This window comes from Impatiens glandulifera, chromosome 9, assembly GCF_907164915.1.
Source record: "Impatiens glandulifera chromosome 9, dImpGla2.1, whole genome shotgun sequence".
NCBI lineage: Eukaryota > Viridiplantae > Streptophyta > Magnoliopsida > Ericales > Balsaminaceae > Impatiens > Impatiens glandulifera.
In genome coordinates this window covers 28,181,013-28,197,411 of record NC_061870.1, presented here as the reverse complement: position 1 = coordinate 28,197,411, position 16,399 = coordinate 28,181,013, and the positions used below count along the sequence as shown (strand labels likewise).

General features: G+C 28.4%; 2 protein-coding genes across 3 annotated transcripts; both read left to right on the top strand.

The window, feature by feature from the left end:
• The first annotated feature begins 48 nt into the window (after positions 1–48).
• LOC124915492 (proline-rich receptor-like protein kinase PERK4) lies at positions 49–2,139 on the top strand. Its single transcript, XM_047456216.1, has 6 exons — positions 49–417; positions 502–591; positions 1,197–1,267; positions 1,335–1,411; positions 1,480–1,627; positions 1,705–2,139. The coding sequence occupies exons 1-6, from the start codon at positions 81–83 to the stop codon at positions 2,116–2,118; spliced, it is 1,137 nt and encodes a 378-aa protein (XP_047312172.1). The 5' UTR covers positions 49–80; the 3' UTR covers positions 2,119–2,139.
• Positions 2,140–9,756: 7,617 nt separating this feature from the next.
• LOC124914382 (ATP-dependent DNA helicase DDM1) lies at positions 9,757–15,088 on the top strand. 2 transcript variants are annotated; one of them, XM_047454921.1, is made up of 15 exons: positions 9,757–9,888; positions 10,034–10,117; positions 10,368–10,622; positions 10,700–10,786; positions 11,106–11,449; positions 11,546–11,735; positions 11,836–12,011; positions 12,478–12,547; positions 12,641–12,830; positions 13,404–13,499; positions 13,590–13,684; positions 13,812–13,931; positions 14,145–14,264; positions 14,366–14,572; positions 14,650–15,088. In XM_047454921.1, the coding sequence occupies exons 2-15, from the start codon at positions 10,049–10,051 to the stop codon at positions 14,905–14,907; spliced, it is 2,277 nt and encodes a 758-aa protein (XP_047310877.1). In that variant the 5' UTR covers positions 9,757–9,888; positions 10,034–10,048; the 3' UTR covers positions 14,908–15,088. The 2 variants fall into 2 exon arrangements, with proteins under 2 accessions (XP_047310877.1, XP_047310876.1); XM_047454920.1 differs by having other exon boundaries at positions 11,103–11,449.
• Positions 15,089–16,399: the final 1,311 nt, after the last annotated feature.

The following is a 16,399-nucleotide window of genomic DNA, read 5'->3' as shown; positions in this document are numbered from 1 at the left end:
CACCACCGGGAATGATGGGTTCGTCTTCTCAACTAAATAGCTCTGGTTTCTCAGGTGGGCCACATTACACGCCTGTGTCAATGTCTCCGAGCATGAACCTAAGCGGGAACAACATCCTATTCACTTACGAAGAACTGGCAGCCGCCACCGGTGGTTTCTCTCAGGCGAACGTAATAGGTCAAGGTGGGTTTGGGTTCGTTCACAAAGGGATATTGCCAAATGGAAAGGAGGTGGCAGTTAAGAGTCTTAAGTCCGGTAGTGGGCAAGGAGATAGAGAGTTTCAAGCAGAGGTTGATATCATTAGCCGTGTTCATCATCGTCATCTTGTTTCGCTTGTTGGGTATTCCATAGCCGATGGTCAACGCATTTTGGTTTATGAATTTGTTCCTAATCAAACATTGGAATACCATCTTCATGGTAATATTAATCAATGGTTTCCTTGATTTTAAGGTTTGTTTAACCATATTGTGAAACAAAATGCTGTTTTTTTTACAATTACAGGTAAATCAGGTCAGGCTCCCATGAGTTGGGGAACTAGGTTGAAGATTGCCCTTGGATCAGCCAAAGGACTTGCTTACCTTCACGAGGATTGTAAGTCTACAAAATTCAAAAAACATATAAATTAATAGTCATGATCATATAATCTTCATCCACTGTCAAATACATTATAAAACAAATATTTAATTTAAAAAATAATAAATTAAAATGAGTTTTAGGAGAAAAAAAAAAGTCAAATATACAAATAATAAAGAAAAGTGTCAAGATTTAACCCTTAAAAAACAAAATATGTTATGCTAGAAAGACAAAAAAAAAAATCACATATGTGTAAATGGGCCGGATCTACATTAAAGTTGAGTTGGAAGGGCTAAGTCCAACCTAAAAATGTATCATAACCCTAACTTTTTAATTTTTTAATTTATATTATTATTTATTTTTTTAATTCTTAAAAATAGGCAAAAATCTAAGTTAATCTATTCGTTTAAATTTCCAAAAAAAATTCTAACTTCTATTCAAACTTTTTTTTTTCCAGTTCACCCTAACTTTAATTCTTGATCCGTCAGTATTGTATTATCTAACTTGTCAAAAAAAAATTATGAATCGGTCAGAACTCGGTTTTGATAAATCGGTTTATAATTATTTTAGTTGATTTTTCATCGATTTGACTTTATTTTTTCGATTTTTTTTACGCATCACAGGTCATCCACGAATTATACATCGGGACATTAAAACTGCCAACATCCTAATAGACTACAACTTTGAAGCCATGGTAATTAATAAGTTTTTACTTTCATTTTTTCTTGATTATAATTCATTTATTTTGCTTACCAATCCAGGTGGCTGATTTTGGGCTAGCCAAGCTAACAGTTGACAACGATACTCATGTCTCCACCCGAGTTATGGGAACTTTTGGGTAAATATTTTACCAATACTTAATTCCTATAATGAGCAATACTAATAAAATGGTGATTACTAATCTAGGTATCTAGCTCCCGAGTATGCATCGAGTGGGAAGCTTAGCGAGAAATCCGATGTCTTCTCCTTCGGTGTTATGCTTCTCGAGCTTATAACCGGAAGAAGACCACTAGATCCGACGGGCCAAATCATGGAGGATACCTTGGTAGATTGGGTAAGTATATTCAATATTCAAATGTATTTTAATTTGATCAACCAAATAAAATAATTAATCTAAGAATTGTTTATCAGGCTAGGCCACTTCTTGTTAAAGCCCTAGAAGATGGGAATTTCAATGAGGTAGCGGATCCATTGATGGAGGGGAACTATGACCATACTGAGATGTCACATATGGTTGCTTGCGCTAGCGCTAGTGTTCGTCATTCTGCTAAAAGACGCCCAAAAATGAGCCAAATTGTTCGCAGCTTAGAAGGGGACTTACCTCTCGACGCTCTTAATGATTCTAAGTCCGGTCAGGGTAATTCGTCGGCGTATGATACGGGCGCATACAATGCCGACATGACCAAGTTTAGGCAGATGGTTATGTCTAATCAAGATTTCAATAGCAGTGAATATGGTGATACAAGTGAATATAGACTCAATCATTCTGAAAGTTCGAGTGATTCATCGATGGAGATGCGATCTATGGGAAAACCGAGAATTTAAAAAGATTACGTTATAATACTAATAAATAAAAGGATAACAATGATGAGGATGAGATATATGTATTGAAATTTTTTACAACATTAATTAGTATTCACGACTAATTCATGACTAATTGTGTTTAAATTTTTTGATTAGAGAAAAAAGAGGTAAATTAAAAATATTCTAATAATATTTTGTGAAAAGGTACAAAGATGCCGATTTATTATGGACCACGAGGTATGAGTGAACGTACGGCTAGTTAAAAGTCTGACATCACTTTTCATGAAATGTGCCAAAGTTTCAAATTTGTTATTGAAGAAAAATAAAGCAATAAAAAAACAAAAGGTCAAAGCTCAACCAAAATAAGGGTACAAAAGTACGATTCACCTTAATTTTATTTTTGTTTGCATTATGGAGATAAAGAATTTATTTATTTTTCAAAAATGGTTAGACCTAGTCTCGTTTGATTTGATGAAAGAGTTTTTGGGATAAAACTCAGTTTTTATTCTAAAACTCAAATATCTTATCAATTATCAAATCAAATCAAATAATTTTATCATTTAAATATCAAAATTACCTTCTAACTTTATCCTTTATCTCTAAACCACCATTTTCTCACCTACACCATATTCTAAAAATTCAAAAGGCAAATTAGTCTTCAAATTTTAAAATCTATTTTTTTTCTATTTTTTATCAAACAATTTTTTTTTTTAATAAAACTCAGGTAAAATCTAAAAATTTCTTTCCTCAAACAAGCCCATAACCTAACCATGGTTATGAGTTCCATTTTTATTAACAATGTTTTAATTAAAGTAAATGACCATTACTAGTAATAACAATGGAACATATTTCTTTTCAAGATTATTTTACTCTCAATCTATTTTACTCTGGGATATGGATGACAATGGTTATCCTACTTATTGGGTACTCTTCTCCGAACCCGAATTTTATTTTATTATCCGACCCCAACTCAAACCCGATGGGTATCTCTATTTGTATCCCATCCCCAATTCGTCGGGTACCCCATTACCCTATTAAAATATGATTTTATATTTATTATTTTCTAAATATTAAAAACAAAAATAAAATATTCTTTACTTACATTGCATAATTATGTTATTGAAGTTGAAAATTATAACAACTATATTGTTATTATATATTAGAGTTCAACAAAACTAAAGAAAAAGTGGAAAAAGTTTACAAAAACTATAGAGAAATTAGAGAAAGTTAAAAGATGGTTGAAGTTGAAAATAAAAAGTGAGTTTTTAGTGGTTAATGCAGATTTTGAATCTATTAGTCTAATCAAAGAAGGGATTACATTTGGGCACACAAGATAGAGGAGGAAAAAAATTAAGTGGAAAATTTTTGCACCCTAAAAGAGGAAGGAGGGCTAGGAATCAAGAGAGCGTGGAATAGAATAGAGACATCACTATCCGTCATATATGGGCCCTTAAAAAGAAATCCAACTACCTATGCGTTAAATGAATCCACACAAGATTAATGAAAAGATAAACTAGCATTTGGACATGCGGAATTAAGGAGGAAATGACATGGTCATTAAAAAAGTCATAATATACAGAAAGGAGGCGCATAAGATAATGAAATTCAGCATAGACAATGGAATGGAGTATTATTCTCGCATTATCTAGGGCTATAAAATAATCTCTTAATTTTTATAGAAGAATTATAAACAAGAACAATAAGAGAACAATCTTTTATCCTCGAATCTCGATCAGAGACGTAAAACATGGAAGATACAACTCAATCCTGAGAAGCATACTAGATGGAAGAATAATATTAAGCTTAATCAACAACACGTAGTTCAATGAAAAGGTTGATACTAAATGCTGGAGAAACTGAAACAAATGGAAAATTTGTAGCGCAAAAAACTTGGAAAATTTTTAGAACAAAGGAAAAGGTAGTCGATTGGCATAAAATCGTTTAGTCTACAGAGATTATCCCTCAAATTCAATTCATCTTTTGGATGACATATAAGAAAATATTGTCGACAAGAGACAGAATCAGGAAATACATGAGTATTCCAGACGTTAATTGTCCAATCTGTACAATATATGAGGAAAACATTAATCACTTGTTTGAGGAATGGTCGTTTGTATCTCAACTAGGGTTAGCAATGGGTACCCATATACCCGATACCCGTGGATACCCGATGATCGGATTCGGGTTTGAATATTTTAAATCGGGGTCGGGGTCGAAGATGAGGAATGAAAATGATTACCCGATCAGGTTCGGAGATGGGGAGTGTACAAAACGCAAACCCGATACCCGATACCCGAAATAGAAATATTAATATTAAATATATATATATTAAAAATTAAATTGACTTTTCAAATTTCAAATCAATACCATCCTTATAAATTTACATTAAATATATTAATTAATTAGTTATACCAATACTCAACCACCCACTCCCCACGCAATAATTAATTTAATTTATATTCCCCATGACTCTTAATTTTCCTTTATTTAATAACAAATATTTTCTCTCTCTATTCATTTTTTATTTTTAAGATTAACATCTCTTATTTCTCTCTTGTTTCAATTTTTTCTCTAATTTTTGTTGAAGTTCATGTATGTATATTGTTCAACTTCTACCATATAACTATATAAGTAAGTAATATTTTCATATGTACTTTTAATATTTAATATTCAGTATATTTAGAAAATAATAAATAAAAATTTATATTTTAATCGGGTAATTGGGGTACCCGTCGGGTATCGGGTACTCGGCGAATCGGGGATGATGATACAAATAGATATATATGTCGGGTTCAGGGTCGGGGATGAGTAATAAAATAAAAATTGGGTTCGGGGATGGGTACTTCACTACCCGACGGGTAAGATACCCGTTGTCATCCATAATCTCAACTTTGGTGTAAATTTGTAAAGATATGAATATTTCAAACTTTCTAGGTACATGGAATGAAATCAAAGAGCTAGTAATGAGAATGCTAAGGGCGACAACTTCTTTGTAAATGTATTCAAATTTTATTTTAGAGCCCTGGTCTACAATACCTAGAGAGAGCGAAATACAATAATTCATAGTATAAATCAAATATCAGAAGAAAATGTATAGAAAGATATAATCACATATGAAAATGCATTAATTTACACTTTGAGATGAATTTTGGAAAATGAAAACAATTTAAAGCTAAGTCGAAGAAAGAAAATTCTTTTCAAAATTGTTACAAAGAAAAATAAATCCAAAATTCAGTGTACTTCGGTTTGTTTGTGTGTTTGTTTTTGTAATTCAGTTTGGTTGCTTGAAACTTATTTGTTGTTTTCAACAAAGATATGACTTGTGACACTTGTCTAATTTGAAACTCATTATCTACTTTAATTTTTTTTTAATGAAATGACAATAAATCTTTTAAAAAAATAAAGAGCGTTTTAGTTTGGGAAGATTCAAAATTTATATAGGGTTAGTTTGAACTTAGTTAAAATTATAACATGTGTTATTTTAAAATAATGATTGACCGTAATTTTGAGAAATTATAGAATATTTTTGATAAAAATACTTAAGAGATTTAATATATAAGATTAAAATATAAATTAAATTAATTTAAAATACAATATATTTTAAGTATTTTAATTAATTAATAAAGTGATATAATATGAATGAAATAGAGTGAAATGACATTTTTTTTAATTATTTAAATAATTCAAAATAAGAACTTAATTTAAAAGAATATATATATATATATATATATATATATATATATCATTCAAATCGTATACATAGAGAGAATATGTAGTTAGACTCTCATATGTTAAAGTTATGAATGATGTTGTCATCTTTTAGGAGTCTCTCCTCTCTTACCTATATTATCTATTATGTTAATTATTTAAATTAAATTTATCATTTATTTATAATACAATTAAAATTGTATTATCTATGTAATTTTTTTTAAGAGATAAGTAAAAACTTATTATTACACTTCACTATAAAAATTACAATAATTGACGCATTAATTATTAAATTTAAATTAATATTTTATTAATTAACTTTTAATTAATTTATAAATTATTTAAATTTATAATTATATATATATATATTTATCTCATTAGTTTTGGAAAAAATAAAAACTGATGAGAAAGAAAATTTATTAATTCTTTCTCAAATTAATTATTTCAATTATTTATAATATAATATATCACAAATTTAAATATATTAGATAATATAGGTATATTTATCATTTATATATAATTATAAATTTAAATAATTTATATAATTGAACAATGAACTAATAAAAATATAATTAATTAAAAATGAACTAATAAAATAAATTTCATAATTAATTTTTCATTTCTCTTTATTTTTTAGTATAAGAATTATACATTCTAAAATTTTGATTATATTAAAAATTACAAATAAGTAAAATAAAACGAAACAAGTTATTAAACATTATCATTATGTTTTAAATCAAATATTATTTTTAAATGATATTATGCTGTTTGAGTTTGCAAAATGAATGTTTAAGGCATATACTTTAAAACAACATTTAAATATATATTTATTTGTAAATATATTTCATTATATCATTTAATTGGATTGTGTCATCCATATGATTAAGATAGTAAATTAGTGGATAAATATTTTTAATTAACATAATACAATTAATCATTATATATTAAAATTTGAATAATTTTTATTATTAAAATTAATTTTCATATTTTTTTAATAAATATAAGAAAATAAATTATTAAGCCTAAGAAATAAGTAATTAAAAAAATATTATTTTTCACTTTCTTTATGTATATATATTAAATTAATTATTTTTTTAATTATAAAAAATTTATATATAGATATATTAATAAAAAATTCATATATAATAATAATTTTATATACATGTAACAAATTGATATATATAATTTTGAAAACATATTAATAATAAATTTTCAGAGAGAGAAATTATTAAGTATTTTTTTAAAAATAAAAAATTAAAGAGAGAAACCATTAAATACGTTTAAAAAGACACGTCACATCTAAAAATAAAGAGACTGCAATAATACCGTTATTAACTAATTATCGCGGTTAAAAATAAATTTCAACTGTATCTCAATTCTATTCTAAATGAGATTTATTATTAATATATATATATATATATATATATATTTTTGTAGTTTTTAACATTCTAAATCTGATAATGCAAAACAACTTTTTTTTTTTTTTTTTATAATTAAAAAATAGTTAAAAATAGATGATCATATTTTGATAATTTAATTAAATTATAAAATAGTTAAACATAAATATCATATTTTGATAATTTAATTAATATTAAATAATGAAATAGGATGGTGATTAATATTTTTTTTCTATTAATAAATTATCTCTATTTGCCTATTAATTTGTAAATATATAATTAATATTTATTTATATATATATTTTAAATAATACTACTATTGAGTATTTATTAATTTGCAAATATATAATTAATATTTATTTATATATATATATATATATTAAATAATACTGCTATTGAGTATTGAGTGATAATTTAATAAAATTTGAGATTACACTATGTAGTTTGATTATGTAAAAATATATATTTAGATGATAGACTTTAAACAACATTGAATAATTTATTTTTGATACATATATTTTATTTACAATTGGATTGAACTATCCATATAATTAAACACTAAATTAGTGCGTGAATGTTTTTAATTAAATATAGTTCAATTAATCGTTATTTATCATAATTTGAATCATTTTCATTATTAAAAATAATTTACAAATTTTTTAAATAAATATAAGAACATAAATTATTAAGTCTAACAATAAATAAATAATTAAAAGAATATTTTTTTTTCACTTTCTCTCCCTATTATATTAATTATAAAAAAGTTATATATTTATATATAAATAACAAACTTAATATATATATATATAATAAAAATAATAATAAATATATATAGCAAATAAATATATACAATTTAAAAAACATATTAATAATTAAAAATATTAAAAAAATTATTAAATATATTTTTTAATAATAAAAAATTGAATAGAGAAATCATTAAATACTTTTATAATGATACGTAATGTTTAAAAATAAAAATAAATAAAATACGCGTTCTATTTTAAAGGTGACATTAACACGGACAAATAAAAAATAAGACCGTTAATAACTAACTATAGTTGTTGAACTATATATAATACCGTTATTAAGTAACTATCTTGCGGTTAAAAAGTAAATTTCAACTAACTATCGCAGTTAAAAGATAAATTTCAACCGTATCTCAAATTTTATTCTAAATGAGATTTATTATTAATTTATATATATACATATATTTGAGATTTTTTAATATTCTAAATTTGATAATGCAGACAAGTCTTTTTTTTTTATAATAATTAGAAAATAGATGATTATTTTGATAATTTAATTAAATTATAAAATAGTTAAACATAAAGGATCATATTTTGATAATTTAATTAATATTAAATAATAAAATAGGATGGTGATTAATATTTTTTTTATTTTTCTATTAATAAATTATCTCTATCTGCCTATTAATTATTAAATATATAATTAATATTTATTTTTATATATATATTTTAAATAATACTACTATTGAGTATTTATTAATTTGCAAATATATAATTAATATTTATTTATATATATTTTAAATAATACTGCTATTGAGCATTGATTGATGATTTAATAAAATTTGAGATTATACTATGTAGTTTGATTTTGTAAAAATATATATTTAGATGATACACTTTAAACAACATTTGAATAATTTGTTTTTGATACATATATTTTATTTACAATTAGATTGAACTATTCATATAATTAAACACTAAATTAGTGTGTGAATGTTTTTAATTAAATATAGTTCAATTAATCATTATTTATTATAATTTGAATCATTTTCATTATTAAAAATAATTTTAAAAAGTTATATATTCATATATAAATAACAAACTTAATATATAATAATAATAAATTTATATATGTAGCAAATAAATATATATAATTTTAAAAAACATATTAATAATTAAAAAATATTTTTAATAAAAAATATTAGAGAAATTATTAAATATATTTTTTAATAATAAAAAGTTGAATAGAGAAATCATTAAATACTTTTATAATGATACGTAATATTTAAAAATAAAAACAAATAAAATGATACGCGTCCTATTTTAAAGGTGACATTAACACGGAGAAATAAAAAATAAGACCGTTAATAACTAACTATAGCCGTTGAACTATTTTTAAGGTGCGATATAAAAAATATGACCGTTAATAACTAACTCTTACCGTTGAAAGGTTATCGTATCTATTTTCAACTGTATATACATCTTAATTCTAATTGCGATTTATTATTAATATATATATATATATAGTTTTATTATTAATATATATATATTTATTTATTTATTTGTGTTTTTTTTTCAACATTCCCATCTGATAATGCAGAGAAACTAATTAAAAAATAGGTGATCATATCTTCTAAATAATAAACTAGGATAGTGATTAATTTCATATGAAGATTAAATAACCCAAATGACTCAAAGTAAGAATCAACAAATTGCATTGCAGGGGTATGTTTAGTAAATAATGGAGAATCGGGGGGTGAATAAAGATCTGTCATCTCTCAAATTCCCGCCCAAACCCTATAATCAGAATTTGTCTAGAAAGGCACTTCGGCGTGAAGCAGTCGGTCCATTTCTCCCGCTTTTTAGAGTTCCTTCACTACACTAAGCGCTGTAATCTCTCCAGATCTCTCTCTCTCTCTCTCTCTCTGTAACTCGGCGAGGTTTGTCACTGCGTCATTTCTCTTCTTTTGTTTGAAGATGTTATCTATGTTTGTAGCATTCTAGTTCTAGGGTTCCTGTAATACTGTCTTTGAAATCGATATCTCATTTTTTGATTTTTTTCTTACAATGAATGTTTTGTCACAGGACATCTACATCGAAATGGCAGATGATAACGAAGCAATACCTGAGTCTTGTACGGAATCTCCGACCTCCGTACTCGAGGAAGAGGTTTGTCGTTTCTTATTTACTTTATGCATGTTTGTTTATCATTTACGATATTGGAGATTTATGTATGCGTTTCTTGTACCAACTCTATGCCGATCAGGATTAATGTATGCTAATCACTTGCATCTACCTTGAAGTAATGATGTTCCTTGAGTTATGAGATCATTAGATACAAGCTTACTAAGGCAGCGCGGTTGTATTGAGAAAATCTATCAGTGTTCTAATATGCATTTTGTTCTATTTTTTTCATTAGGAGGTGGTAGGAGTAAAGCTGGAGGAAGAGATTGTTCTTGATTCAAAAAATGGAGATTCTTCTCTCATTTCTACTTCCATGATCAAAGAAGAAGAAAAGCTAATGGAGATCCGTATGAAGGTAGAGGAGGAAAAAGCAAAAGAGCTTGAGGCACCAACACTAAATGATTCACAGTTCTCAAAATTAGACGAACTTTTAAATCAAACCCAACTTTTTTCAGAGTTTCTATTGGAAAAGATGGATCAAATAACAACAGTATGTCTTCATGCCTGATTATTAATTTATGGTAATTTTTAATGTTACTAATAAATTGAATCTTCAATTGTTGTTAGGATTATGCTCATGAAGCTGATGGAAACGTTAAAGAGAAAACTAAAGGCCGAGGACGTAAAAGAAAAGCCACTACTGTTATCAACAATGTAACTCCATGTTTTTGCATGTTTATCTATTCACTAATCATTTTGCTTCCCAAAGTTTTTGTGTACCAAATATAACATAATAAAGTGTTGGATTTTATTTGGAGATATATCTTGACTGCTGTAGTTCTTCCAACTTGTTCAATCACCTTACATTATGGTTCCTTTTGTGTGTTTAACCAGTTTGTTTTGTGTTTACATTCATTTACAGTTAGTATATATTAGATTTCATCATTTCATTGTTTCTCTAACCCTGAATTTGTTCCTTTGTTCATTAGATATTTTTTTGGTCTCTAATAATATGTTGCATATTTTTTAGAAGAAGGCCAAACGTGCTGTTGAAGCAATGCTTACGAGATCCAAGGAAGGTGATTCTGTTGAAGATACGAATCTAACTGAAGAGGAGAGACTTGAAAAAGAACAAGCTGAACTTGTGCCTTTGTTGACTGGTGGAAAACTGAAGCCTTATCAGATTAAAGGCGTGAAATGGTTGATTGCCCTATGGCAAAATGGATTGAATGGAATCCTTGCAGATCAAATGGGATTGGGAAAAACAATTCAAACTATAGGATTCCTTGCCCACCTGAAAGGGAATGGATTGGATGGCCCTTATTTGGTTATTGCTCCTCTTTCAACACTTTCAAATTGGGTAAATGAGATAGAAAGGTACTTCCCTATTTGATTATGGCCAATTGCTATTGTTGACCTGCAAATACAATAACAAACCGTTTACTTATTTGCTTGCAATTTATACATTACTAGGTTTGTGCCCTCCATAAAAGTAATTATTTATCATGGAAATAAGAAGGAAAGGAATGAGATAAGGAGGAAACACATGCCGAAGGAAGTTGGCCCCAATTTTCCTATTGTTATTACATCATATGAAATGGCATCTCTTGATGCAAAGAAGGTTTTGAAGCACTACAAATGGAAATATCTCGTGGTTGATGAGGTAAAATAGAGACTTCCCTTTTACTCACATATCTTGAATGTTAATTTGCTTTGTTGTTTGCGTTTGATTTCCTTCAACTAACTTAGATTTTGTCCTGAAGGGTCACAGGCTAAAAAATTCGAAGTGCTTGCTAGTGAAGCAATTGAAAGTTTTGCAAGTTGAAAACAAGCTTCTACTAACTGGGACACCACTGCAGAACAACTTAGCAGAGCTTTGGTCCTTGCTGAATTTTATCTTACCTGAAGTATTTGAATCTCATGAAGAATTTGAGTCATGGTCAGTATATATTATCTTTTCTGTGAAAGTTACAAGAAATAAAACCTTAGGCCAATCTTGAGCAATGTCTGGTTACGTTTCTCTGCCATTTTGTATCCAGTACTGTCTCAGTCTGAGATAAGGGTAGATTTTAGGGCACCATAAAAAGCCATTTTCCTCTACTCACAATAGCCATTATCATTAAATTGAACCTGAGGATTACTTGGATCATCATGCAACTTTTTCTGATAGAATGATAATTTTCCATTTAGCAGTTAGTAAGAATATTAAATTTCCATGTAAATAAATAGCCAAGGAACATTTTTTGTGTGGAAAATTTAATAACTAGACCATTCTTGTTCACCAAAAAAGTTTTTTAGCATCTTTTTAACTGGTCATGAATTTTCTCAAGCTTTTGTTAGCTTGTTGTTCTTTCCTGAACATGGTTGTAATCCATTTCCACTTGGATTGCATGTAATTAAATCAGGTTTGATCTGTCTGGTAAATACAACAATGAAGAAGGAAGCGAAGACATTGAAGAGAAGAGGAAGGCTCAAGTATGTTATCTGTTTGTGCCATAGAGTGAAATATACAAGTTTTCATACAATCTACTATGTACTTGATATAAACATTATTGCATTTTTCTGCAGGTAGTGGCAAAACTTCATGCAATTCTACGTCCTTTTCTTCTTCGTAGGATGAAATCAGAAGTTGAAAAGATGCTTCCTAGGAAAAAGGAGATAATTATTTATGCTAACATGACTGAGCATCAAAAGAACTTTCAAGATCATCTAGTTAATAAGACATTAGAGAACTATTTGAGCGATAAGGTGGAAATAGGTAATTATATCACTTGCTTGAATCATATATTCTCTCTAAGGTATACAATTGTTATAAAAATAAAAGGAGAAATGAAATGGTGAAAACTTTTTATTTTGTCTCCTAAATAATTGAACTATGAATGCTGACAAGCATGTTTGCTTGTTCAACTTTGTTCTGCCTATTTGTATTGTACAAGATTTGAGATCATTTTGTGAATCTCTCTAACTGGCATGATTGTTAAATGGGGAACTTTTATACATTGTTCAGAGTATGATTGTGAAATGCTATTAAGATGGCATGCATTAGGAAGATTTTCTGAATAACCTTAACTAAATGCAGCATGTTAGAACTCCAAATCATAGTGTGAATAATTTGGAGTGCACAAAACTTTGATTTTAGGGCACCATTTATGTGATTCTAAAAACCGTCACTCTGATTTTAGGGCACCATTTATGCGATTCTAAAAGCCATCTTCAGATCCAAAAATCTCAATTTTTTATATGAAATTTCTTTAGTTCAGTCTATCGATTACTTCGTATAATTTCTTATTATTTTATAGGTAAAAGCACTATTTAATATGTTTGCATGCAGGGTGTGGAATGAAGGGAAGGCTTAACAATTTGATGATTCAACTTCGGAAAAACTGCAATCATCCTGATCTTTTAGAGTCTGCTTTTAATGGCTCCTGTGAGTATTATTATATTATTTTTCTGATAACTGTGGAATTTTATTTTATGCTTCAGCTTATTAGTTCATTTTCCATCTATTTCTTCACAGTTGATTATCCTCCTGTAGAGCAGATAGTTGAACAATGTGGAAAGTTTCAGTTGTTAGAGAGATTGCTGGAAAAGCTATTTGCACACAACCACAAAGTATGTATCTATTCCTCATTTTTACCTGGCATATGAATATGTGATTTCCGGGTAGACTGTTATTAGGTTATTAGTTTCACATGCTGTGTTCTTTATCATTGACATATTGTGTCAACTTCACTTGCAGGTTTTGATATTTTCCCAGTGGACTAAGATTCTGGATATAATAGATTACTATTTCAGTGAAAAGGGATTTGAAATCTGTAGAATTGATGGATCTGTTAAATTGGATGAGAGAAGAAGACAGGTATATAGTGTCCCTTGAATGTATGACATCAATTTATGCTCATCTGTACTATCTTCACTTTTAACACCATTAAGATTGGCATAAAACTTGGACCTTGTTTTATTTTATCTAGGGTTATTTCCAAAAGTTATAATGAATTCATAGAGGGTATTTTGGAATTTGGATTGTTGATATTTGGCATAAGGTCCTGATTATTTCTCTGTTTTACTACAGATCAAGGAGTTCAATGATGAGAACAGTACTTTAAGGGTATTTCTTCTTAGCACTAGAGCTGGAGGGTTGGGTATCAATCTCACTTCAGCTGATACCTGTATCTTGTATGACAGCGATTGGGTAATATATATTGTGGCTTGATCTGTTAATTTTTTCTTTATAAATGTGTTTCTCAACTTACTGTCTACTTTGTGTGTATAATGAATTGGGTTGTGGTTCAGAATCCCCAAATGGATTTACAGGCAATGGATCGCTGCCACAGAATTGGTCAGACGAAACCAGTTCATGTTTACAGGCTAGCAACCGCCCAATCTGTAGAGACTCGAATCCTGAAAAGGGCTTTCAGTAAATTAAAGCTTGAACGTGTGGTTATCGGGAAAGGACAATTTCATGAGGTTAACCATAAGAGTACAAATGATGTGATGGAGGTTTGTTTGTACACTATTGTCATATTCAATAGAAGTGTAAGCATATATAGTATTTATTGGTTACTTGTTTTAATCAGGAACAAGAATTGCTGGCTTTACTAAAGGATGAAGAAGATATAGAGGACAAGTGGGTTCAGACATCTATAAGTGATGAAGATTTGGAAAAGGTGATGGACCGGAGTGATCTCGTGGTTTGTCCTGCTCCTCCTCCTACGGATCTGTCCAGTGAAGAACAGACCGCGGGTGGCGTTTCTGTGCTTCCAATCAAAGGACCAGGATGGGAGGTGGTTGTGCCAATTTCTGGCAGTGGAATGCTCTCTGCAATTAACAACTAAGTTTCTACTTATTACCAAGGCATTTCAATGTCTTTGCTGCATAATTAGACCTATTATGCCTTTTTGGTTTCTTTTCTGTTTGCTAGAAAAATTCCTTTTTCTATTCCTATTTTTTTGACATGCTTGAAATAGGAAACAATGTTTGTATGCTTATTAATTGAAAACTAAGCTCTTGGCTCCATTCCATTCTTCTGCTTGTGTTATTTAAAACTTTGATTCAGAATTTATAAATTTTGTTTCATTTTATGGGAGATTTGAAATAGAAAAAATAAGTGTCAAGAACCAAAAAAAAGTTTCAAACCCGGGTCTCCCGGGTGAAAGCCTGGAATTTATATGATGTGAAAACTTGTCTTTCAAGAAATAACCATCTCTCAATTATTTGATGTATATACTATATAGATATTACTTTAATTTATCTAGAAAGAGTACATTATATCCTATTAAAGTAGAAAACAATGATTGTTATTTACTAATAATTAGTTACAGATAGAACTAGTTGTTACCCACTCATGTATGATTAGACAAGGCCACTATGATTAGATTAATCATATATGTTGTACTAAAATACTAGGACTAACTAGCATTGTTTGATGGTCATGTTAGGCTAATGATGATATAGCACAAAACTATCTGATTATAAGCTTTTTAATGATTGCTGTAAACATGATTAGCCCTACTTTAGTTGCAAGTGACATTGCTGCTGATGGTAATGTAATTGACAGACAAATTTGACCATTCAAAAAAGTTTATTTGGTGCATGTGGGTCGGGAAAGGCAAACCTCTGGTCGTGCATTATATTTGTAGAAATAAGAAAAAATAAAATGACCCAAGCATCATTCATGGTAGAAAAAAAAATGACATAATAATTAATTGATCAAGCATCACATGAAGTAAAGGTGTCAACCAACCAACCCTTAATAAAAAGTAAAAATTTATATTAAATTTTTTTATTTGAAAAAGCTAGCACTCCAAGTACGGATTTAGGTTAGGGTTAGGGTGGACTACAACAAACCCATTTTTATTTTATAAAAAATTGGAAAATGACATAAACCTCTATTTTTTTTTCTTTTTTAAATAGTTCAAACAAAATAATACAAATGAGAGTCGTTTAAACTCAACGACAAAAATATTACAAAAATTGAAAGAAAAACATTTAAAAAAAGCACAACACAAATAGTTCACTAATGATCAAACAAAAAGAATAAAATTTAACGAGCACGGAGATCTTCAAAAATATCAATAAATTTTGCAACTGACTCAACTGGTTTACCTAATAAAATCTCCTTGATTGTCATAATAATAGAATTATGAATTAAACGCATTGGTGAATAACGATAACTGAACGTTCTAAGGTTTCTTTCAAGTCAAATGGTCCACTAGAATATAAGCGAGATAAGGACCCAACGACTCAGACCAACTAAACTCACTGTCTCTATCCACACTTTCTAACAACAAACGATAAACGATGGATTATGACATAACCCACTAAACA

Coding starts and splice junctions, on each gene's coding strand:
- LOC124915492 (XM_047456216.1), top strand. CDS start 81: ATGTCTCCGAGCATGAACCTAAGCGGGAACAACATCCTATTCACTTAC. Junction 418..501: donor ATTGGAATACCATCTTCATG/GTAATATTAATC, acceptor TTACAATTACAG/GTAAATCAGGTCAGGCTCCC. Junction 1,412..1,479: donor CGAGTTATGGGAACTTTTGG/GTAAATATTTTA, acceptor TTACTAATCTAG/GTATCTAGCTCCCGAGTATG.
- LOC124914382 (XM_047454920.1), top strand. CDS start 10,049: ATGGCAGATGATAACGAAGCAATACCTGAGTCTTGTACGGAATCTCCG. Junction 10,623..10,699: donor AGATGGATCAAATAACAACA/GTATGTCTTCAT, acceptor AATTGTTGTTAG/GATTATGCTCATGAAGCTGA. Junction 13,500..13,589: donor GTCTGCTTTTAATGGCTCCT/GTGAGTATTATT, acceptor ATTTCTTCACAG/TTGATTATCCTCCTGTAGAG.